This window comes from Schistocerca americana, chromosome 4 (assembly GCF_021461395.2).
Source record: "Schistocerca americana isolate TAMUIC-IGC-003095 chromosome 4, iqSchAmer2.1, whole genome shotgun sequence".
NCBI classification, from domain to species: domain Eukaryota; kingdom Metazoa; phylum Arthropoda; class Insecta; order Orthoptera; family Acrididae; genus Schistocerca; species Schistocerca americana.
In genome coordinates, this window is record NC_060122.1 from 751,900,534 (window position 1) to 751,926,530 (window position 25,997).

General features: G+C 40.8%; 1 protein-coding gene across 1 annotated transcript in view; it reads left to right on the top strand.

Moving 5' to 3' along the window:
* Positions 1-25,997, top strand: part of LOC124613777 (nephrin-like) — a 1,004,503-nt gene that overhangs the window by 593,566 nt on the left and 384,940 nt on the right. The window contains exon 4 of the mRNA XM_047142494.1: positions 20,434-20,548. Within this exon, the coding sequence (XP_046998450.1) occupies positions 20,434-20,548 (115 nt within the window). The remainder of the gene's footprint in view (positions 1-20,433; positions 20,549-25,997) is intronic.

Genomic DNA, 25,997 nt, shown 5'->3' on the forward strand with positions numbered 1-25,997 from the left:
TTATTGCTGTATCTATAGCGTTAGAGAACTTCAAACGTATCTCGTCATTCCTTAGTACTTCCGTATCCCACCTCTTTGCGTATTGATTCTTCCTGACAAATGTCTTGAACTTCAGCCTACTCTTCATCACTACTATATTGTGATCTGAGTCCATATCTGCTCCTGGGTACGCCTTACAATCCAGTATCTGATTTCGGAATCTCTGTCTGACCATGATGTAATCTAATTGAAATCTTCCCGTATCTCCCGGCCTTTTCCAAGTATACCTCTTCCTCTTGTGATTCTTGAACAGAGTATTACTAGCTGAAACTTGTTACAGAACTCTATTAGTCTTTCTCCTCTTTCATTCCTTGTCCCAAGCCCATATTCTCCTGTCACCTTTTCTTCTACTCCTTCCCCTACAACTGCATTCCAGTCGCCCATGACTATTAGAATTTCGTCCCCCTTTACATATTGCATTACCATTTCAATATCCTCATACACTTTCTCTATCTGTTCATCTTCAGCTTGCGAAGTCGGCTTGTATAACTGAACTATCGTTGCCAGTGTTGGTCTGCTGTCGATTCTGATTAGAACAACCCGGACACTGAACTGTTCACAGTAAGACACCCTCTGCTCTACCTTCCTATTCATAACGAATCCTATACCTATTATACCATTTTCGCTGCTGTTGATATTACCCGATACTCATCTGATCAGAAGTCCTTGTCTTCCTTCCACTTCACTGACCTCTACTATATCTAGATTGAGCCTTTGCATTTCCCTTTTCAGATTTTCTAGTTTCTCTACCACGTTCAAGCTTCTGAAATTCCATGCTCCGACTCGTAGAACGTTATCCTTACGTTGATTGTTCAATCTTTTTCTCATGGTAACCTCCCCCTTGGCAGTCCCCTCCCGGAGATCCAATAAGGGACTATTCCGGAATCTTTTGCCAATGGAGAGATCATCATGACACTTCTTCAATTACAGGCCACATGTCCTGTGGATACACGTTACGTGTCTTTAAAGCAGTGGTTTCCATTGCCTTCTGCATCCTCATGTCGTTGATCATTGCTGATTCTTCCGCCTTTAGGGGCAATTTCCCACCCCTAGGACAAGTGAGTGCCCTGAACCTGTATCCGCTCCCCCGCCCTCTTTGACAAGGCCGTTGGCAGAATGAGGCTGACTTCTTATGCCGTAAGTCTTCGGCCGCCAAAGCTGATTATTTATCGAAATTTTAGCAGTGGCGGGGATCGAACCCGGGACCGAAGACATTTTGATTACGAATCAAAGACGCTACCCCTAGACCACGGGTGCAGTCTTTCACCCACTCTACAGTCCGTAATTAGCTCCCCCTGAGCCTCATCGCTGCTCACAAGAACCGCTGGCTATGAAGACAGAATTTTTCCACAGACAACGAGCTGCAGACCATTGCAGATAACAGGTCGAAAGCACTGGCGGCTGCTTTCTGTGATGAGGATATTGGAAAGTTGATACAACACCACAATAAAACTCAAAGTTGAAGCGGCGACTATGTAGAGAAGTAGGTGGAAGGTGTACGTACGTAATTGTCGCAAATAAAATGTTTCTGGCTTTTACTGTGGTTTCCATCTCCCGACCGATCGGAACTTACTTTCTGGACAACCCTCGTATATTTGTGAGCATATTTAAAGAAGCAGAAAGTTAACTAGCGAATGATTGATATGAAGATTATTATTTTTATTTATTTAGTTATTTCTTCATTTATTTTATTTATTAATGTCGTTGACAGGAAAGCACGGAAGGCTAAACATTTTATTTAGAATTACAATTGCGTGTCCTCCCGCAGAATGAAACTGAACTGGCTTAAACTGTTGTCGTTTGTATGGTCCTTCAGCTGACTGAACATAAGACAAAAATTATTATTCTGAATTTTTATAGAACGAAGTCTTAGCGAGCTGTACTTTAAGTTCACATCAATGAACAGTATGGTTACAGAGACGAAAGCAATCTCTGTTGACCTCGTGGCTCTGTTTATCGCAGCTTTCCAAGTTCACGGACACTTGTATGAAAACTTATTCCGTCGAAGAGAAACAGTGGATATTGACGGTAGTGCTGTGCAAGGTCCATAAAATTTTGGTAAGGAAACCAAGCTATTAACGTAGGTTCAGAGCTGATAATAGATGAAGTGACCTAACCGTGTATGCAGGTTTCGTACAGGAGTAAATTTAGCAACAAAATCGCACGAAGTCTCTTGTGATATCTCATACCCACTTAAGCTAATGTACGGAGAAGGAAATTAAGTCCATTTGTAGTTTTAAATCACTTAATACGCGTTCAGCAAATCTTATAACGGTTTCCTTGGAAAACGTCTTGCAATACACACTCTTGACATTTAATGAAAATGCTTCGTACGACAAACTACCCCTAATGGTGTTCAATAATGGCTCTCTCCTCTCAGGTTCGTAAAATGTGCATACTAGTCATTGCCCATCAGCAGGAGTCCTTGGTTCATCGCTGAACTCACATCGACTTTTTCACAGAATAGTACAACAGTCAAAGATATTATACATTTCCGCATTAACAACTGAGGAGAGAGATCAGTGAGAGCATGTGCAGTGCGTGACGTAGTACAAGTTATGCATGCGCTTGTGGTAGATGGAAGATTTGAAACCGCGCTTGGGAAAACCAAATGGATCAGTATGGATACTTCCAAACTCTGGTTAGGAAGAGAACTTGTACATGTAGATGTAAAACACAATGGTCTGTACCCGTCTCATTAACCAGTCTTATAGAGGCAACCGGACCAGTTAACAAATTTTCAGTTATAAATGGAAATGTTCCAAAACGGGCAAAACATTGGAATAATCTAACTCGAACGATGACCTGAAGTACGTCATAATTAACTATAACATCACTATGGTACAAAATTCGTACGTTCGTTAGTAATTTCGCGGGGGTGAGAGAGGAGACTTCATCGAATATCCATCTCTTCAACTGCGCTAAGCACGTGACCTTTACTTGCAGTATGCAAGGCTACTAAATTATTGCTAACCTGTTATTACTCAAGCTGACTGTCGATCAGATAGTTGTGCAAGCTAACCTCGAATTTATGTTTTTGAAGTCACTTATGAAAGTTTCTTCGCACCTGACCATCTTATTGACTACGTCACATCTGTCCAGCATTGCAATCAATACGATGCGCACCAGAATATGAAAGTGGATCGATCTTGTACTCTTCACGGTATATTAACCTAGTGTCTAAACATTTCGGGAAGAAATATGCTAGAACGTATTACTGTTTCTTCCAATCCTAAGAAATACGTAACTATGATGTGGGATCATAGAGAACGTAACATTAATCTTTCATTCACGACTAGTGAGAGCGGAGTCGTTTAATTTATCGACCATTTCGTGCAACAGTAAATCTAAACTCACCCAGTTCCTGTCATATGCCTCAGACTTAAGTGTAACACTATTTAATCTGCCGAGGAGGAACCTGTAGGTAGCAATTTTGTACTAATTTGGTTGGTTAGAAGTCACATGCAGGACTACGTTAGTAACGGATGTTTCTCTACATGTCAAATTCTGTTATATTTCCATTTAATCTAATCTTCAAATCTAAGTACGTTAAAGTCTCGTAAGTCCCGTTAACCTGACGTGGAACTTAATAGCACGGAGTGCGTTCAGTTTTTTTCTACGGATTGTCGCATTCATCTTCACTACCCTCGTAGAGCACAAACACTTCATCTATGAAATTTTTCTAGCATGTTACCTTATTATATTCATAATTATGCATCTGAAAAGAACGTGTCCTGAAAACGCAACGGGAAGATGTTGCCGAAAATGCTTGCTAAAAGTGAACCGTGGCCAAACCCTGTTTTTTTCTGTACGGTTGATAACCAAACTTAAAATAATTAGAAAAGAAAACCAGTGTTAAAATACTAATAACCTCTTTGATTCCATCAGGTTGCCCACCGCCGAATATACTAAGATTTTGAAAAGCAATGTCACTAACTTCATTTGTAGAGAAATTAGTGTACATATTACGAAAATCAAAAGTCACCACGTGAGTACCTCCTGGAATATTGACGTTCTAACAGTGTGTGATTAGGTCTTCCCAGTTTTTTATCACTCTGGGCTCTCTAAGATAGAAATGTTCTTTTAAGAACGCTGCAACAAAGTTTTCAAATTTATAACCTACACTACCCTGTGCGCTTATTTACATATAATAGTGCGAGAATACAAGAGAAGAGGGAGTATTAGAGTAGAGAGTGGAAGGCATTCAAATGGATTAACGACAAACTTACAGACTATAAGGCCGTAATTGTTCGAGTGGATAAAGGAAAAATTTCGGTTGTGCTTTCTCAACACGAGTACGTGAACAAGATAGAATAACTGATTGAAAGTTACGAGGTATTCAAGTATAGGGTTCTCACTAAACAATATTTTTATGGTATTCGGAAAGCAATAAAAGAAACAGAGATACTTCTGGAAGAGAAGAGAAAGAAAAAAGTTTCTTTCTATGATTTCGAAAGCACATAGACTTCCCGCGACGATTAGAGTCCATAAGCCGGACCACTCAGCATGACCGATTGTTGAAGTATGGAATGGAACAGATTATAAACTTGAACACTGTATTGCTGGTTTCTTGAAAGAACACTACTGTTTTAGAGAGCCCAGAATGATTAAAAACTTGGAAGATCTAATGGATAATTGTTAGAACATCAGTACCCCAGTAGGTACTCACATGTCAACTTCCGATATTGTCAATTTCCCTACATATGAAGTCAGTGACCTATCTTCTGAAAATCCTAGTAAATTCAGCGGTAGGTAACCTGATAAATTTAAGGCGATTACTAGTATTTTAACACTGGTTTTCTATTTCAGTTATTTTGAATTTGGTGATTAAATGTGTAGGAAGAAACAGGGTATAAGTACGGTTCAACTTTAGCATGCATTTTAGGTAAATTTTTATGTCGCGTTTTGAAGACACGTTTTGTTTTTTAAGGAGGGCAACAATGAAATTAATAAGGTTATATGCTTGAAACGTCATATAGTTGAAGTATTTGTGCTCTGCGAGTGTAGTGAAGAAGAATGCGACAATTTGCATAAAAAAAGTGAATGCACTCCATGCTGTTGAGTTTCATATCAGACTAACAGGACTTTAGCAAACTTATGTTGGAAGATCGCGTTAAACGGCTATATAATAGAACTTGACGTATAAAAAGAAATCCACTTTAGACGAGCTCCTGCATGTGGCTTCTAGCTATCAATATAAGTACAGAATTGCTGCCTATAGGTCCCTCCTCGGCAGATTGAACAGTGATACACTTAAGTGTGAGGCATACGATAGGGAACTGGGTATAATTAGGTATATTCTCGCAAAGTATAGTTGATCTGCATCTATGGTTGATAAGTTGTATAAAAGAATACGAATAACAGCGGCCGGAACCAGGAATGAGGTTTCCATATCATAGTTAGGTGCTAGAGAGGACTGGAAGAAAACTTTTGGCAGCTAATATTGTTGTAGCATATTTTGTACCTAAAAGCTTGGACACCAGTTTAGTAAGTCATGGAGAAAGTAAGAACAGTCAATTTCCAGATTCTGGTGTACATTTAATGACTGTAATGTAGGACAAATGTATCGTACCACATACCCAATAATAAACCTATACGAAAAACACGGAAGCTTTAAATTACAAATTAAAACAAAATCAACGTTTTTTTGCAGATTCAAGGTAGCTTAGAGAAGTAGCGTAGCATCCCAAGTTTAGTAACATATGTTAAACAACGACCTCATAGTGACAAAATACACTTGATTCCTTCCACCTAGCTGATCGTTTAAAACTTGCCTATCCGTTTTCCTGTGGGCTTGGTAATTTTCATTTCTTCGAGAACATTACGTTCGTCTCCTTTTGAACATAATGAAGAATTTTTAGATTCTATATAATAGCGTAGCTCTGTTTTCTATGTTCTATGTTGATAATTACACGGGCGTAGAGCCCACATACGGTATTGACGTTTCCCTAAGGTTTGTGTGTCAAGTGCTCAGAATGTGACACTTGAGGAAGATTCACGTTCATACATTGTTTACTAACTATGGTTTCGCTTTGTATTTCCCAGATTACGGATCGCCTCTACTGCTTAGGGTGTATACGTGGACCAGGAAAAGAAATTCCCAGATTTCTCACTGATTTCCCGGTTAAAAATACACTTTCTCACGGGTGAAAACATACTTTTTCCCTGTTAACTGACAGTAATTTTCTCTCTGAATGATTATTGTTTTTTACACGGGAGTAGAATTTCCTGGCGCTTTATAAAACTAAACACAGGGAAAAATCGCGTTTTCGAAAGATATTTGACTTGCAGCAACATGTACGCTGCATATTTTCGTATTACGGAAGCGTAAATTCGAATTCCATCAAACACCGCATGTTACTTTCCAAAGCATTGAAATCGAGATTGCGATGCGCTTTTGTAAGCCAGTAATAGCTCTTGTCACGTGATCTCGCCAGCCGATGACAGCGGATACTCAGAGCTTAGGACACGAGATGTAGTCAGCCAATAGTAACATCACTGTTAAGTAGCGCGAACGCACAAACAGAAAAAAATAGTGGTTTAAATTAATATACATAGTGTTGCTACACGAAACGCAAAGCTTTCACATATAATATTGGTCTGTAAGATTAATACGCTGCAAGAGAAGCTAAGCTTTCACATACAGTGTTGGTCTTTTATGCGCGCATTACAATTTAAGATATATCACACAAATGTGCCAGTAAAATTTTTAGTAACGACATAAATTTCTGATCTTCTGGGCTCGAAATTCATCTAAGCGGCTCGTCATCGAAGAGTTGATTTTTAAATGAGAGTGAAACGCTCTGTGATTTTAAGAAATTCATGGTACACTCTCGCACATAGTTTCGGTGTAACTGCCAGAATGTTACTTTGATGGTAACGCTTTTCAAACCACCATTGGGAACATTTTCCCGTGACCTGTTAGAAATAGGTTCGTTTCTGCAGTTGCCAGAGAGCGACAGATGACAGGCGTCAACCGCACTTGCGCAGCTACGATGTCACAGGGAGCCCGTATGTTCGTACTTGTAAAACATTGAAAGATCGTACGTAATGTCATAGAAGAAACAAGACATCGGAGGGTACTCCAAGAGCATCGGAATTTCGAGACCCATACTAAAGTGTGTACATTTAAAGTGCACATTTGTATGTCCGTATTCCCAGTTACGTTGGCCACGACCTGTTAACTAAGCTTTTCAATGTGGTTTTCGGGATGTAAATTTTCTTGGAGTACAAGTACTGTGTTATATCATGTTTGGTTCTTTATTATGGGATAATGCCATACGTGCTAGAAGTTGAAAGCGTGCACTTGAAATGCAGCGAACAGTGTGTGGAATTAAAAAGAAAGTTTCTTTGGAAAACCGACAAAAATAACTTCATTGTTGTGCAAGGCAACTAATGCTTGACTGTCAGAAAGGTGGAAATCAGAAATCTGTTTTGTTTTCATTTGACGTGAGAGCAGTAAACGAAGAGGAAACAGCAAAATCACTAAATGTAAACACGGGTCACGTGGAGACTACCCACTACCCCACTGTAACTCAGACTGGTCTGCGCATCAGCCCCGGATCTACGGTATTTCCGAACCGGTGCAATACCCCGCCACTACCTCGAGCGTTTGAGATAGGACGTCAAAAATTAAAAAAAAAATCGAATTTTCAAAAATATGTTCATTTCTTAGCGCACATATTTCTGAAGAGTCTGATGCAGAAAACGTGTGTTCGAGGAAATGTAAGACATGTTATTTGGTCGTATGTGTGCCAAAGGGCTCTGAGGAATTGAAACGTGTATATTTTGTAATGGATGCCATCAAACCATATTCAGGACAGTGGAAATTAAAATGTCCTGTGGTGCCTCTCCTGCTTACAATTGGCCGGTTTTACATCATTTTTTTTTTAAAAAAGAAAGAATCTATTGCGTCATGAAAGTTCGTCAAATGTTTTACCACATCAACAGTCAAAATGTCGTTGTCTAACACTGAAAAAGCTGTTAATGCAGATAGGACCCAAGACTGATGTGGTTTCCCGATCTCATTACGTCTATTTTGTCACTCTCTGCTAGATAAAACAAAATAGGACTTTCTAATACTGCAACAATTGTAATACACACCAAATAAACGAGACTGTTTTGGCAGAAACGGTCTTTTTTGTAACGACAGAATAAAGTTCACAAAGTACCAATATTAAATGCCTATTGGGCCTACTACAAGCAAAAAGCCTTTCGTTATGAAATAGTTTCACACTTCATTCATACGCTCCAGTTTCTCAAGTATGAGATCGAAAAGTATTAGTACGAAAATTTTATACAAACTTGGAATCGTCATATTGTTCCATAATTTATGTGATTTCCCCGTTTCTTCTCCTTCCTCGTTCTAAAAAACAGTCTTGTCATCACTAATTCTGTAACTATTCCTGCCAATGTCAAAGCCTATTCGCAGGTTAACTCCACTAACTCTGCCATAATCACCGGTTTAGTTATCCCGCAATTATTCTCCGGTTAGGCGTTGCTACATGTTCGTACAACGCGTTTTCCGCGCTTCTTCCAGAATAGAATTTAAAGCGGCTGCTTGCCGGGGACTGTACAACTAGCCCTTACTAGTATACAGATCTGGCCAAAAATTTTTTTTCAAAATTCCATTTTCTTAGATACACCGAGAAGGTAATACGTAATGTTTCTTACTTGTTACTCGTTTATTTCCACTCCTGTAGTCTGAATCTATGGATTTGTAACAACGCTCATCATTCGCAAACCCAATCAACCACACAGTGAGACAGCGGTTGGCATTCATCCGTTCGGCCTTACTCCGCTCAGCTCGTATAGCCCCTTTTGTCTGTAGGAGGGTTTGTTTCTACATGCGAGGAGGATTCCCCTGGGGGGGACATCATGTACACTATGCACGCATTCACAAATAAACTTACGATTCATTCAGAAATCAACCTAGAATATGCTCAAAAATCGACGGGGTTGCGCCTCAAAGTCATATGAATAATCGATAGACTAACGTGCGCTGGATGCTAGTCGCTTTGTGAAACAAGGTTTTTCCCTCAATAGTATGAATTTGCCCCCCACCCCCCTCCTAGAACTGGTCCTGGTGCGCATGCAATAATCTGGCAGCTTGGGCGCTCCAGTGAAATTTCTCCCGGTAGCCATCTAGCTGCTTGCTGGGACTGCTTACACGACCAACAGCCACATCTCTGCAGCCAGAAGCGGGAGAAGGAACTTCTCAACTGTGGATGATTCCGCTCGTAACTGCTAAAGCGAATCTAATGTAAACAGTTGTGACGTCACGCTCATCGGAGGCAATTTGTTGTTACGGAACATTGCATTGTCTTCCTATAGCCTTTGACACATTTTGCTGTTGGCAGACGCATGTATGAGCACTGTGTTTTTTTGTTGTATATTGCGCATTTCCTTTGCAATTTAAGTTTTATTTTCGTTTTTTCTCTCGTTCATGTTTTATTATTGCAGTATTATTCTGAAATGGCGGAAAACAGTACTATCGTTTGTTAGAGTATCGTTTCTTGCCAGTCAAAATTACGAAAATTTAACTGAAAACAAAAACAATGAAAACTTCCCGGAATTCTAAAAAATTCCCGGGTTTTTCCCGGTTTTCTCTCGGATGAAAAAATTGCCGGGTTTTTCCCGGATCTCCCGGTTGTCCCGGGCCGTATACACCCCAGCTAGCACTTCGACCCACACATCCTTTCGCAGGAGAATTTTTTGGTACTTCAGAAATATACTTATTATATTTTTTCCACTATCGAGGACCTCACGTTGGTAGTAAGTAAAGCCTCTAACAAACTCACGGGAACACTCGTAAGCCTGCGTAAAGTGTCCGTAACTCACAACAGATGGCGCCAGTGAGCTGCGACCTATGAAGCATCGTATAATTGCCAATTTTAGGCAATAATTAAACAGTAAAACACGAGAGTTATTACAAGTGATCTATGAAACTGATATTAAACCAATCGTATTAACAACTGTTGTGGATTGGCGGGAGCCAACCCACGGAGTTTGGAGGAAGCCGAGAGGCAGGCGTTTAGCTCACGCAGGCTGGCGTGAGGTCTGGAACAGGACAAGGATATTAGAACTTAGAACAAAAGGAGGTACTTGGTGGAATACTTAACTTTAATCCATTAATGTTCAACGTAGCTCTTGTCTGCACATTCTTTACGATATCAATAGCAACTGATAATGGCGCCTTGCTAGGTAGTAGCAAATGACGTAGCTGAAGGCTATGCTAACTATCGTCTCGGCAAATGAGAGCGTATTTTGTTAGTGAACCCTCGCTAGCAAAGTCGGCTGTACAACTGGGGCGAGTGCTAGGAAGTCTCTCTAGACCTGCCGTGTGGCGGCGCTCGGTCTGCAATCACTGATAGTGGCGACACGCGGGTCCGACGTATACTAACGGACCGCGGCCGATTTAAAGGCTACCACTTAGCATGTGTGATGTCTGGCGGTGACACCACAACAACTGTGGGTAATCTATTATTATAGATGCGAGCCAAAATAACGAGATAAAAAGCAATAAATTAAATTGTATGTTGTAGTTTGAGAGGCGTGAAAACGCAGAAAGGACTTTTAAATGGTAATGACAATCGTGAGAAAGGACCTAAGAGGTAATTAGTGGTATAGATATAAGGGTATCGAGAAACTGAAAAAGTTAAAATTGCAGTAAAACTTAATCATTTCGGCTACATTCTCTTCTATTTATCTGTAGGACACCACACATTGTTTCCGAATATTTGACGAGATATATTATTTACTGGGATGTTTTATACCCTCGGTATCCCGTGAACCTGACTCTGTCTAACGTTAGTAAGTTATATCACGATATCTTGCGAGTAACTCCAATTTTGCAAAATGGGACCACGCAACTTACAACAAATGTATAGTTCTTGTTACCCATGTAGCTAACGTCATCTAATATCAGTAAGCTGTGTCACATTTCATGCTAGTAACTCCAATTTTGCACCATGGGTACATTCCACTCCAAACAATATGTATCCTCTTTGTGCAGGGCAATTAGAAGATGACCGAATCAGGCGAAACGCGCCATTGGTAAATATATAATAACAACAGTCCTGCAACTAAGAGTGTTTGTTTCTTCATCGTACATTACTGACTGCTGCACAATACTGGCCATGAGTTGGAGAAAATTTTAAACATTTAGTGCTTATTTAGTGGAACTGCACTGAAAAGTACTTGACGTTCAGTAATTCCCAAATATTAATGCGGTTAAGGATATACTCTCGTTGGTTGCCCGCAGCTCGTGGTGTAGTGAATAGCGTTGTTGCGTCTGGATTACGAGGTCCCGGGTTCGATTCACGGCCGGGTTGGGGATTTTCTCTGCCCGGGGACTGGGTGTTTGTATTGTCCCCATGATTTCATCATCATCATTTTCGTTGTCATTCGTGACTGTGGCTAGATTGGAATGAGCAAAAAAATTGGACTGTGTAAAAAGTGGGCTATTGTACGGGCGCTGACGACCGTGCAACTTATCGCCCCACAAATCAAACATCATCATCAAACATGTCGTGAGGCTCAGATGTAAGGATAAGAACATTTAGCAAGTTGTATCTATGTTTCATTTTCTAAGAAGTTCTCAACTTGCCATTCATAATATCAGTCATGCCTGACAGACCTCAGTGGTGCCTAAGTCGTCAGCTGATAATAAAATTCTTCGTTTCATATTGTCCTCCTAAGGCGTCGAAAATTTCATGAAAGTGCATAAATATCAAACAAAGATCTCCGGAGAAAGGTAAAACGCAAACATTTGGTATTACTAACAAAAGTCGAATAAGGAAGACACACAAGGGCGAAATTATTTTGGTGAAGCTGCGAAAAGTCTCTTAACAAATATTGCATTTCTTCCATGAACTAGCTTTCGAACCATTACAGGCTAGAAATTTTAATGTGTTTGCTACCTTAATTACTCAGTGGGCCACCGACGCCCAGTATCAAGCTCTGCGTGTGAATGTACTATGTTCTACAGACCTACTCTGAAAATGACTCTGAAATCTTTCCAAAACCCATCAACGAAAAGGAACTAATATTCCATTCATTGCTACCTGCAGCTGTGTGTAGTTATACTTCAAGGCACTTGAACGTTTCTGTATCATTAGCGAACCGCGGCCTGTCACTCTCTCCTTTTAGGATAAATGCTACGAAGACAAGCGCTGGAAAACTGTACCTGTGCTGACCTTAAGTGGTGAAGCCAGTTCTGAACTACTTAATTTGGGGAGAGGCGGCGGAACGATTTAAATGTCGCTCGCTCGACCTTTATCCTTTAAATGTTACTGACCACCCACTTCCTGAATTGGCGGCTCGGATGGTTGAGTTTTGTCTGCTAACTTTCTCTTCCACAAAAAGCTAAGTGACGTAAAGGTAAAGTAAATATAGTTCCATATTTAAAAACTAAGGTTTCACTGATAAAAATATATCTATATGTCAAGCTACAGCTACATCAGGTAAATGAGAATCTCAGAATTGAAAGAGAACTCTCAGACAATGAGTGTCCACTTCACCAAACTTATTCTCAGCAGCTATAAAGTTTTGAAATGCTTAAATTGGGAACACGAAGAAGAAATACGTGTTAATGGGACATATCGAAACGAACATTATTTTTTGTTGACGATATTGTACGGTTAAACCCCTAAAAACGACTAAGAGAATTTCATAAAGAAACTTCCAAAGTATACATTAGAACCAACCATAATAAAAAATATAGACATGAATACAGCTAAGTGGAAAACAATACACATTAACCATGAAGAGAACCAGTTGATGAGCTTTCCTTTCTGGCTTGGAGGTCTTTTGTGAATAGGGCTTCCAAAACTAGTGAGTGATTGCAGTTCTAGCTCATAATGACGACACTTGGACTTTCACAAGGTGACAGTTGCTCTGAGAGTAGCTGAATATTGGGGATTATTAAAAAAAACAAGGAAAAAACTTTTAGAACAGGAAAATGAAATTGAAGTGCATCTGACGTACATAGCCAAGAGAAAGGGTGACATACTGATTCTGCGAGGTAAGACTAGACAGAGAGAATGGCCTAACGAAAGGTGGATGGATACTTAAAAAAAAAAAGAAACCGAGCAAGAGTAACAATGATATGGTATAGATAGTAAAGCAGCTGATGATCATTTATAAACTATTGTCAATACATCAAATGTTTCCCACTTTCGTCCCATGATCAATCATTTGTTCTGTAAATGGAGGGCTGCCCTATTTTAGCTTCCACAATGTTGTGGCCGAGGTCAGCAATATTTTGTAATGAATGATATGACGATTCTTTGTCTTCCCAGGTAGCCGTAATTTCATCTTTTCTATAATTACTGTAGTGAACCACGTGTGTTTGCTTTATTGGTCACATTTTATGACACTCATCCTCTTTGTTGTTAGGCTCCAGATGATACATTTATGGTTATGTTTCTGGGAGGGGCACAGAGATGGTGGGGTCTGTAATGAACTACTGTGTCATTCTCGTACCGTCTCTGCTATTTCGAAATCAGTGTGTTACGTCCCCGGATACCGGTACTCCTTCCCACTCAAACGAATTGTTGGTCGATTGGATTGCTCAGTATTTACTGAATCATCTCTCTTTCTTTGTTCAAGAGGTGCAGATGTTTATTCGTAGCTTACAGTGTTTATCCATAGGAATGTTACCATAAGCAATCATTTTATACATTACAGTAAGTATTGTTTTCATCTTTCTTTGTTCTTCCAAACTGCTTTTGCATATGTCCAAAACGATTTCATCCAGACAGTTTTCCTGCTGAAATCGAGTGGTGATATCTTCACGGTATTTACTTCTTCCAGTGTTATACTTTCCAACTACACTCCTGGAAATGGAAAAAAGAACACATTGACACCGGTGTGTCAGACGCACCATACTTGCTCTGGACACTGCGAGAGGGCTGTACAACCAATGATCACACGCACGGCACAGCGGACACACCAGGAACCGCGGTGTTGGCCGTCGAATGGCGCTAGCTGCGCAGCATTTGTGCACCGCCGCCGTCAGTGTCAGCCAGTTTGCCGTGGCATACGGAGCTCCATCGCAGTCTTTAACACTGGTAGCATGCCGCGACAGCGTGGACGTGAACCGTATGTGCAGTTGACGGACTTTGAGCGAGGGCGTATAGTGGGCATGCGGGAGGCCGGGTGGACGTACCGCCGAATTGCTCAACACGTGGGGCGTGAGGTCTCCACAGTACATCGATGTTGTCGCCAGTGGTCGGCGGAAGGTGCACGTGCCCGTCGACCTGGGACCGAACCGCAGCGACGCACGGATGCACGCCAAGACTGTAGGATCCTACGCAGTGCCGTAGGGGACCGCACCGCCACTTCCCAGCAAATTAGGGACACTGTTGCTCCTGGGGTATCGGCGAGGACCATTCGCAACCGTCTCCATGAAGCTGGGCTACGGTCCCGCACACCGTTAGGCCGTCTTCCGCTCACGCCCCAACATCGTGCAGCCCGCCTCCAGTGGTGTCGCGACAGGCGTGAATGGAGGGACGAATGGAGACGTGTCGCCTTCAGCGATGAGAGTCGCTTCTGCCTTGGTGCCAATGATGGTCGTATGCGTGTTTGGCGCCGTGCAGGTGAGCGCCACAATCAGGACTGCATACGACCGAGGCACACAGGGCCAACACCCGGCATCATGGTGTGGGGAGCGATCTCCTACACTGGCCGTACACCACTGGTGATCGTCGAGGGGACACTGAACAGTGCACGGTACATCCAAACCGTCATCGAACCCATCGTTCTACCATTCCTAGACCGGCAAGGGAACTTGCTGTTCCAACAGGACAATGCACGTCCGCATGTATCCCGTGCCACCCAACGTGCTCTAGAAGGTGTAAGTCAACTACCCTGGCCAGCAAGATCTCCGGATCTGTCCCCCACTGAGCATGTTTGGGTCTGGATGAAGCGTCGTCTCACGCGGTCTGCACGTCCAGCACGAACGCTGGTCCAACTGAGGCGCCAGGTGGAAATGGCATGGCAAGCCGTTCCACAGGACTACATCCAGCATCTCTACGATCGTCTCCATGGGAGAATAGCAGCCTGCATTGCTGCGAAAGGTGGATATACACTGTACTAGTGCCGACATTGTGCATGCTCTGTTGCCTGTGTCTATGTGCCTGTGGTTCTGTCAGTGTGATCATGTGATGTATCTGACCCCAGGAATGTGTCAATAAAGTTTCCCCTTCCTGGGACAATGAATTCACGGTGTTCTTATTTCAATTTCCAGGAGTGTATATCATTATCTTTCCACGGAGCACTACAGCACTCTCCGAAGACACTGGAATACCACATGCTCCGGCTGGTCGAATACTACTGCACTAAGAATCCCACTTGTTGGTCCCGCCTTTACATATATGTGAGAATATTAGAATGAAATCTTCACTCTACAGCGGAGTGTGCGCTGATACGAAACTTCCTGGTAAATTAAAACTGTGTGCCGGACCGAGACTCGAACTCCGGCACACAGTCTTAATCTGTCAGGAAGTTTCATGTGACAATATTAGTGTCAGCAAGTTTCCACATCAAATTTTTGGGACATCGTAACTAACCATACCATTTATTTTGGAACTTGTGCGAAATAAAAGTCATGTTTTAATCGCTCAACGAAACATGTTTCTGCATTTCTGTGTCTTTCTTTTAAAATTCTGTAAAAATTCGTATTCAAATAGTTGCAAGTATTGCGTTACAGGTATAAATTACCCTTATCGTGTTAAACTGCCTTATAAGCATCTTAGTTGTGCCTTCTTGCTACTTTGAGTTTTGTTGTGTTATTCACGTCAATTTTTATTCGTAGTTAAATCAACGCAAGTAAAACTCGATGGCTTCATTGAACATAAAACATGCTATGTAACAGCTGTTTTATGGGAAATACAGAAATTAAAGGAGCAGACACCAGTTAGAGGATATTTAAGTATAGAAATTCTCTCACCAAGTCAGTTAGTTAAACCTACCGCATTGCATCTCAGATAGAGAACGTCATTTTTATTGATTTATTTATAAGAAGTTGTTTGCTAATGTTACAATAAAGGCTTTAACGGTCGATTGTCTTAGCTGCTGGTGAATATTCCAGGTTGTAAGCTCGTGGTGCGTGAAACTTTTCCATTCCTAACGTTTCATCCAGAGTTGCATTGTAAACCTACATACGTGCTCCTTGTTCCAATGAACCAACTCAGCGTCAGGCGCCAGAGGGTGACATGAAAACCCCTTTCCACGATATTTATGTGTTCCTTCGATGTAAAACCTGTCAGTCGGCAATACTCAACGGTAACAGTGAAAATATACAGTGCTGCTCAGGGCGAAACGTTATGAACGAGGAAGTTTCATAGACTACTACTATACAAGCTGATAAATTTATCAGTTGCTAATAGTACGTTCTTATATCACCTGCCTACTAATATTACGAAACAGAAAGCGTCAATTCAGAATTCACAAACTTTATAATTGAGACTAATGTCAGTTAGCATATAAAAACTTTCTAGATGGATAATTGCTGTTAATGCTGTTAATAGTTAACACTGCACTTCATCTCAAGAACTGGAAGTGAACCATCGTGTTGGCCTGAATTTAGGGTATTTGATCAGATACACAGACTGAACCACCTAAAACGTACTCTGAAAATATCGCGGAAATGAAAAGTGCTGTTGATGTGCTGTTTTCTCAAACCGGATTTGTGGTCAGGGATTCGTACTCAGCCAATAAAGTGATTGTAATAACAGAAAGTGTATTTTCTGTACAAACACACTTTTTTAAATGGAGCAGTACCAATTGACACTGACAAATTAAAACTAGGATACATTAGAACGTCAGTGGTGTTTATTGCAGGATTCTAGTGCAAGTCGTTTATGTGATTTCGTGTATGCTATGTCATAATACTCTGGTATAATGTGACTCCAGTACTTGGTTTCTTGCATTAACAATTATTTTATGTTAGTTAGTGAAGGGAGACAGCAGAAAGTAAAACTGTAGAAAATGGGCGAGAATATAAACGGTATTTGAAAAAATAGCGATATACCTCGATAAATAAAAGAAATGGACAAGCATACTTGAATTATGAATGTGACCAATTAAGCGAAAAATGCGTCATTATAAAGTAAACATTTCAGTAAAATGTACACTAAAAACAATCTGCATATGTCTCTGAATGAGCATCCAAAGTAGCCAGAGAACACTGCCAGCAGCTGCGGGTATCTCTCTTTCCTTTATGTTCCCAAAACACTTCGCCTCCTGTTCCTTCGGAGGTCGAACGGCAACTTATGTAGACACTTGTTCTGCTAAATCTCTGCTGTTGTGGTACAATGAAATACAGCACAAGTAGTAAACTTTCTACATGGTGTGAATAATGAAAACGTACGCGCTACAGCCTGCAACATCCGCCTGTTTGACCTTATCAGTGCCTCATACGCCCATTGAAAACGGGCAATGCTAGACGAGTTACGTGGCTGCCTTAAGCTGCGCTAGCGCCAACAGATTCTCAAGTATGCACTCCTCTTACTACCTGGCATTAGAATTAGGTTCCAAATCAACTCACAGAACTGTGTTACCCATTCCACAGGTGAACTGACGGATCGATTTAGAAAGTTGTAGAGGGTGTTGAAATGGTACGAGGAGATCTTGTACCCCCTTCATAGACGTAAGTCATAGCAGTGAAGTAGTGTGGTTATGCCCGTCGATTGTATGTCATCTACAAAGTAAAATGGGTCGACTTGGAGACTGAAAAGAATGGGAGAAAGAAGCTTCCGTATCTGTTTGCATCATAACTCTTCCTGTCTTCCTGAATGAAGTTGCCGGATTTGTTGGGATGTCAACGTGGACTGTCCAATGTAGCTGTAAATAATAGGGTACCATTCGCAGTCATGTATCACGGTATAAGAACTTTGGTCGTAACCAGATCGTAACAGGCAAAGACTGAAGCGAGTGTCAGTGTTAGTAGGTTTGAAACATGACAAGAATTTGTTTCGTCAGTGAGTTCAAGAGCATACGTACCTGTTTCCAAGCCAAATATGGGAAGATAACTGCGTGCGGTAGGTACTGGGAATCGGGAGCAACTCGCAAAAGGCAACTGCTCACAGCGCAACACACTGTAATACTACGTGCATTTAACTAGGCATAGCCGGCCGGAGTGGAGGAGGAGGATATTAGTGTTTAACGTCCCGTCGACAACGAGGTCATTAGAGACGGAGCGCAAGCTCGGGTGAGGGAAGGATGGGGAAGGAAATCGGCCGTGCCGTTTCAAAGGAACCATCCCGGCATTTGCCTGAAGCGATTTAGGGAAATCACGGAAAACCTAAATCAGGATGTCCGGAGACGGGATTGAACCGTCGTCCTCCCGAATGCGACGGCTGGAGTGGCCGAGCGGTTAAAGGCGCTACAGTCTGGAACTGCACGACCGCTACGGTCGCAGGTTCGAATCCTGCCTCGGGCATGGATGTGTGTGGTGTCCTTAGGTTAGTTAGGTTTAAGTAGTTATAAGTTCTAGGGGACTTATGACCACAGCAGTTGAGTCCCATAGTGCTCAGAGCCATTTGAACCATTTGAACTAGGCATACGACGCAGAATCAGTTCAACGTATGACTGGAGGCGTGTTGTGTGGTCTGACTAGTCACGATTTTGCCTCTTTTCAAATGATGTGAGACTGGTAGAAAATGACCAAGGTAGGAACACGTGAAGCGATACTGCCCCTACGATTTATCATAGAAGATAAATTGCAGAAAGGAAATATTTATAGATTTGTGTGTCCAGAAAAATCTTATGACAATTCTGACTGAAAAACACTCTTGAAAATCTATCTGTTTACTGAACAATCAGTGAAGGAAACCACAGACAAATATAGAAAGATGCATAGAGTACAAGGAGAAGAAATAAAAAAATATCGAACAGACGATGTCACTATTATTTTGTCAGAGACTGCAAAAGACTTGGAACGTAACCTGAAACGGGTGGAAAGTGAACTGAGAAGAGGTTATAATGTGCACATCAGTACATGTAAATCAAGGTTAATAGAGAGTAGTAAAGTGGTGAGTAATGAAGTTAAATCACAATTACAGTGACGGAATTTGATTAGGAATCAAGAAACTGAATATTGTAGAAAACGCTTGGTCTTTGGGAAGCAGGGTAATTGATATTAGAGAAAGCAGAGAACATACAAAATGCAGACTGGCAACAGCAAGCAAAGGCTTTCTGGATAAGAGACTTGAAAACACCTGATTCTACTAAGTGTTTTCCGGAAATGTGTGGAGTTTTATATTATAAAGAATGTAACAGGGATAAATGCAGATATTTCTGTTGGTGACTGATGACGGTGTACTGAACAACATTACATCCTATTTACTTAATTTGGAGACTAATAATTATAGCTATTAGAAGTAGTATATTTTTTAGTTGATTAGTACATCAAGTACATATGGCAAGAACAATCCATTAATCCAAGGATTTCCCCTGGGAAGCAAGTCAAGTGGTGATTTATGGAAGTGCATGCAAAACGGTTAGTCTTTACTCACACCTGTAGCCCACTTGACGGTGCAGTTACAACCATGCAGAAGATATCAGCTCGTACAGGCAGTGACGCGTTTATGAGCGGACTATTCTATACAGAGAAAAATAACCGAAAACCCTGATGTTTATAAATACTAAGGTACCACATACATACCTGTACCTGGTACACCCTGGATGTAAGAAAACGTGTACGGTAAGTGGTATAGAAGAATGAGAATAGAAACTTTTGCGTTATGCTGCTACAGAACAATGTTGAAGATTTAATGGGTAAAACAAGTAACTAATGAAGAGATATTAAACAAAATTGAGAAGAAAAGAGCGCTGTGGACCACTGAGTAAAAGAAGGTATCAGCTAAATGGTCACACCGTGAGGTATCAAGGAATAGTAAAGTTGGAAGGGGTGGGAATGGGGGGGGGGTGGTTTGCGGAGGCTTTTTACTACAGCAGGCAGGTTCGAGTGGTTGTGAATTGTAATTGCTATGCAAGGGTGAAGACGTTTGCTCAGTAAAGACTAGCACTGAATGCTGTATCAAACCAATCTTTGGTGTGAAGACCAGAATATCACTGTCATCACTATCACTACCATCACCACAACCACCACCTCCACCAACAACAAATACAACATAATATATGAGACCAATGTGAACTGCCAGTAAAACTAATGTATGCTTTCAGTCTTTCAAACAGGGTAATTGTTATATACATTCAACTACACTATGAAGAAGAAAATACCTTCTCATCACTTGTGATGTCCAAAAATCCTCATACAAGTTGTTATTAAAGATTAATTTTTGTGTAACTGTGGGAGATGCGTTTATCGTGAATGAAAAATGATGCACTTTATCGCTTGCATGCTTATGTCTCCTACTTCTGTTCCAGAACCGCCAACGCATCTGGTGATTCAGGATGAGGCGGGAAACAATCGAACATCGGTAGTCGGACCATACACCGAGGGAGACAGCCCTTTTCTCTATTGTGACGTCTATGGCGGTAAGTGGTATCATTGTGAGATATTTAGTGTGCACTATGATCTTACACTCATTTCTGTTTATTTTTACTATTAGCACCTAAATTAAATAGCATAAATGACCGTGTAATAAAGTGGTCACCTAATCTCATTATTACATGGGGTTTGTCGAGTAGTTCCACAAGTGATTTTCTGAGGTGCGCCCGGTACCTTTTCTCAAACATGCAAAAACCAGGATCAACAAAACCAAATTAATATCTTTCTCTGGCATTAAATATAATTGCCAGAAGTATTTAGTTCCAAAGATGGTGTGAGGTAATGGGCGAGTTGTGGCGTCCTGAAAATATTCAAAGTTCGGAGTTGGCGTGGCCGCACTGGCCATTCAAGACTCATGAGCGACTGCGTGGTGCCGTAGCCCCAGCGCGTGGTCTAGGCCGACCACGTGGTTGGGAATTCATTGTTAGCCGGCCGGAGTGGCCGTGCGGTTCTAGGCGCTACAGTCTGGAGCCGAGCGACCGCTACGGTCGCAGGTTCGAATCCTGCCTCGGGTATGGATGTGTGTGATGTCCCTAGGTTACTTAGGTTTAATTACTTCTAAGTTCTAGGCGACTGATGACCTCAGAAGTTAAGTCGCATAGTGCTCAGAACCATTTGAACCATTTGAACCAATTCCATGTTAATGCTGTGTCGTGGAATGGGCTTTGTGTCGATGAAGGGGATTTGCATGCCGCGGAGTGCCAAAGATGGCGGACTTTGGGAAACCATGATGGCAGACATTACACAGCTCATATAGAAATTAATAATAGCCAGAGGAATCATGATACCTTAAAAATAAAAATGTACTTTACCATTATTTCATGACGAATCTCATGGTGTAACCAGAGTTTCAATATCTTTATTACTTTAAAGTTTAGTATCTGACTGTAAATTATACAAGTAACACCCAGCCACAAATTTCCAAACTCTAAACGGTTCGTCCGATTTTGTCGATCAACGTGGCTTTAGAAAGCTATTAGTATAAACCTAAATTGATATTAATTACAGGTATGTAACTCGAATAGAGCATGAGTTATAAGAGGTCAAAGTGGCCGATTACTATTAATCCCGTCAGGCCATAAGTACTTCACAGTTACACGAATATACGGTAGCAGCATGCTTATAAATATATTTATTCATCTATATCCTCGTTTATATCAGATATATACCATTCAGGAAGAAATTAGTCAATTATTTACTGTTGTTTAGAAAGTAACGAGACATTAGGCTACTGGCTTACTTCTGTTCTATTCCTTTGATATACCTTTATTTAATTTGTTTATGTATTTAATAATGTGTGATAGAGCGTGTTTATGTTCCAGCAGTAGGAAAATTTATTTAATTTCAAGTTATTTAAATGTAAATCCAGTATTTCGAATGCGTTTCATTATGTTTGTGAGTGTGCGTTGGCTTGGAGACAGGGCGGGAGCACTCTAGTCAATCACAGCGGTCGATCCAATAAGGACACGTGGAGAGACTGTATGGAAGTGTGGGAGGAGGATCGTCTCGAGAGAAGACAGGGGAGTTCTGGATAGTACGGGAGAGGACACGAGAGAGTCCTGGACAGTATAGCGCGAGGGACGCAGAGTCGCGGGAAAGACTTGGAGAGTGGAGTGGTTTTGCGAGTGGTAGCGGGAGATAGAAAAATTTCTTAGTGCCGACTTGTGCTCTAGTAAGACTCCTGTGGCTTCTGCAGTGAAGATGTTGTAGGCGTTTAGAAGTGAATATCTTGATTGCTATGTTGTTGTTCATAACCAATTACTTCAAGTAGGAATCTATTGTTTCCCGTTGTTCAACTTATATTTTATTTAATTGCTGGACCATCGTCACCAATAAATGTTTTACAGTGATAACGAGCATTCTTAAAGGTAGTTCTGCTATTGCACTCATCATATAAAGTGGTTAAAAAAGTACCTGCAGAATTTATTTAATTGCAATCTTTAATTTATAAATGTCTATGTACGTTCAAAATTCGCAGTTGCGAGTGATAGGAACCTTCGACCATTCGATTCATGTGTCTATTCATATTGTATACTGTAGACTCAGCAGTATTTGGCTTGCAAAGCGGTAACTACGTATTCCAGCCCCTAGATAACAAAACCAGCCAAAACTTTTAATATTTCATCTCGGAGTCTGTGGGCAAGTAGTTGAGGGCCACTTCATTTCATCTTTATTTGAATGCCCGCAATGGTGAATAGCAAATGTGCATGCACCCAGTTATTCGCTCGGTTTCTCGATGCGCCCAACCAACGCAACTCGCGTAATATTTAATCACGAGAGTCGCACACGTCTGGACACCAGCTGTCAGATTCGAATACCATGCAGACTGCGGTTCTCTATCTCTCAGAACAAAGAACATTTATGATAGGTTCACGCACACGTCGTATAACTGCAGTTCGCAAATACAGTCACTTCAGAGAAATATTTATTTCCTACATCACGAATCAGAATCTGCGAAAAATAGTTAATGCACTGAGTGAACTGGAGCATATGTGATTATTATTTAACGCAACAGTAGAACTATTTTTGGAGGGGGATGTGTTTCAGTCACTACATTTATATATCGGTACGGCTGAAACGATGATGTTGTGTTAATCCGACGGGAACAACGTTTTCTTTTAAAGAGAAAACAGAGACTACAGTACAGTTCCAACTGAGCCTGACTTTAGCCAGCGGTATTTTTCAAAAAAATATCGTCTTTGCCAACACCTCATCTCGTTACGAGATTCCGAGACAGTGTGGCGATAATGAAGCGCGACGCTGGTATTCGACGATCTTGTGTTCTGTGCTACTCTATATTGAGTAATTTCGATTCGTTATATATCTGTGGCAAATGATGACTGCTGTTCTGTCAAAGTTTCCATCGCGAATCTGATGTTGTGAGACTACAGCTCCAGTGTGCGCATAGTTTCATATTCGTTGTACTGATGAATTTATCTAGAATACTTGTCTATACAATGTCCTAGTTCGTGACACCCGAGAAAGAGCTTTAGTTGAGTGATTGATACGAGACAGTTCAAGGTTTATTCACATCAAAGTAGAGTCCTGAAAATGTGTAAGCCAGCACGTGCGTGGTTTCGCCAGTAAACCAACGATTTTAATCCACGCCACATGCGAATGCCATGTTAGTTCATACACGCATAAAAGCAGAGCGCAACAGTTGACAGTTCAATCATTTTAACAACTGTCTTGCCAATAGCAACACTGCTGATTACAATACTCTTGTTATAAATTAAGTGAGGGAGAGTTAAATTAAATGAAAGGAAAGGGACTTGAGTACACCTGCATAATAGTTTTGCCCTGAATTTTTAATTTAAAATGACTACTTAATATTGCGGTACGTCTTTCTCTTTATAAGGTAAAACATTAATAATGGGCGTTCTTGCTTCATGAATAACTCAAAATCATCAGATGCAGCCCAATGTATCGAAACTAGTACTATGAGGTTTCCATCAGCTCTACGGTTACGGCACAATCTTAAAAATGCTAATCACTTCAAAACAGGAAGTTTTATTTTGTATTACTTCTTACTGTAGATAGCAACTGCAGCCCCAACTTCACTTGTCAGTCTGGTTCACTGTCCATCAATAACTGCAAATTGTACCACTGTTACACAATCGACGCAAAGTGAAACGAAACAAAACTGCGTAACATCGCTTAGTAACTAGGAAACAGGCAGCCACATCCCCACACAACACATGCAGTTCATCATATAGTCTGGGATTTTCATGCGACCGTTGATCACTGGCTGATTACTGCAATTTGCCCACACGCGTACGACCTATGAAGTGATGCATGCCCATGCAACGGGTCGCTTCCATTTTTCGATCGTGTGTGGGCCCTTGACAGCAGGGGAGCCCTAGAATTCGGCTCTTATCCTGGCTCGTGTGCCATAATGCCGAGTGTTACTGCACACTTCACCCATCGCCACACAACGTTGTCTGTAAGAGGAGGAGGAAGAGCGTAAACTAGGAATGTGTCGTATTTAGATACCGATCTAGTCCACTGCGAACGAATTGGTTTCATATTTCATATTTCTTTACTCCGTGTTAACAAACGAAACTGGTGTACAGTATTATTTAATCACTTTTGGTACACTGAAGACATATCATAACTGTTACCTGGTACAAACTTGCGGTATACGGAGGAGTCGAGACAATTTTTCTCGAATTTTCGCACTCAGGTTGCCGCCATATAAATGTGACCAATTTAATGTCATAATGGGAAAAATATCTTTCACGCACAAATGTTAATCGAAATATTGTAGCACCTTTGCAACGTCTTTATAAAGACGTGCAAAACGCCATCAGAGGGAGAGAATGTAGACACACTGCGCAGTTTTAACGTAAAAGATTTTGTCTTTAAAACAGGAATTACGGTGGAGCTCAGTCAGACAAATCTGCACTTGCGCAGGGCCGCCTTCAACCGAAACGGGAAGCCGTCACGAATACAGCTAGAAAACAGATGTGAGATTAGCGTTGTCGTCAGTGCGCTTAGAAAAATAATCTTGTAATTATTTCACGGCTAAAATTAGTTATTCAAACGTCGTGCATTTTTTTTTTTAAGGTGAGCGAGCTTAGGAAACTGTACTATTTATGTCAGAATTTGCCCATTCTACAACGCGACTTTCTTTTATTAATACATCGCATCAAATCAGAAATAAGTTGTTTTTCATCTTGCAATGGGCGCAGTCAAGTCCACTTAAAATGCTAGGTATTCAATCGATTCCAGATATTCTACTTTTCGTTTCTGTCACTTATTTTTCCTTCATAAATTCAACAACAGCAATTTTTAAGCTGAACAACTCAACCAACATCCTATGCAGTGATATATTCTTCGTTCAGTTAGATCGAAAAACCTTGCAACTGACACTAGAATAATATTTACTACTTCAGAAATTTTACTATTCGTTCCACCATTATCTTCACGTGATCCATGCCTGCATATTCACATATGGTACTATCTTTAGGTTTACTTCATTTCTGTCACTTGTCAACTTCCTTCTTACTTGGTTAACCACGTAAAAAAATATTTTCTATGACAGATGTTTTAACAAAATCGTTAAATGTATTTCTTAATTTAACTATTTTAATAATTAGTGTTTTGTAAGAATCCGATTTTATGCCTTATACAGTTGTTACTTTATACTTTTTGATAGGTCTATATGTATTTTTTAATTCCAGATTACAATAGAGGATTTGAAAGGCAAGACATACGCACTCAACATACTTCAGGACAAATATATCACAGTGCCAATAAAAATTTATAGAGAACGGGGAGGGTGATTTCAGTTGAGGAGAGGAGGGCACGATCTGAAACAATGAAGCAGTATTAGACCAACAAAAAACATAAGATCCTAATTTATAATACTGACTAAAGTGGTCCAATGTAGGCCATAAAATAAAAATAAATAAATACATTACTTCAGGTCGTCATTTCC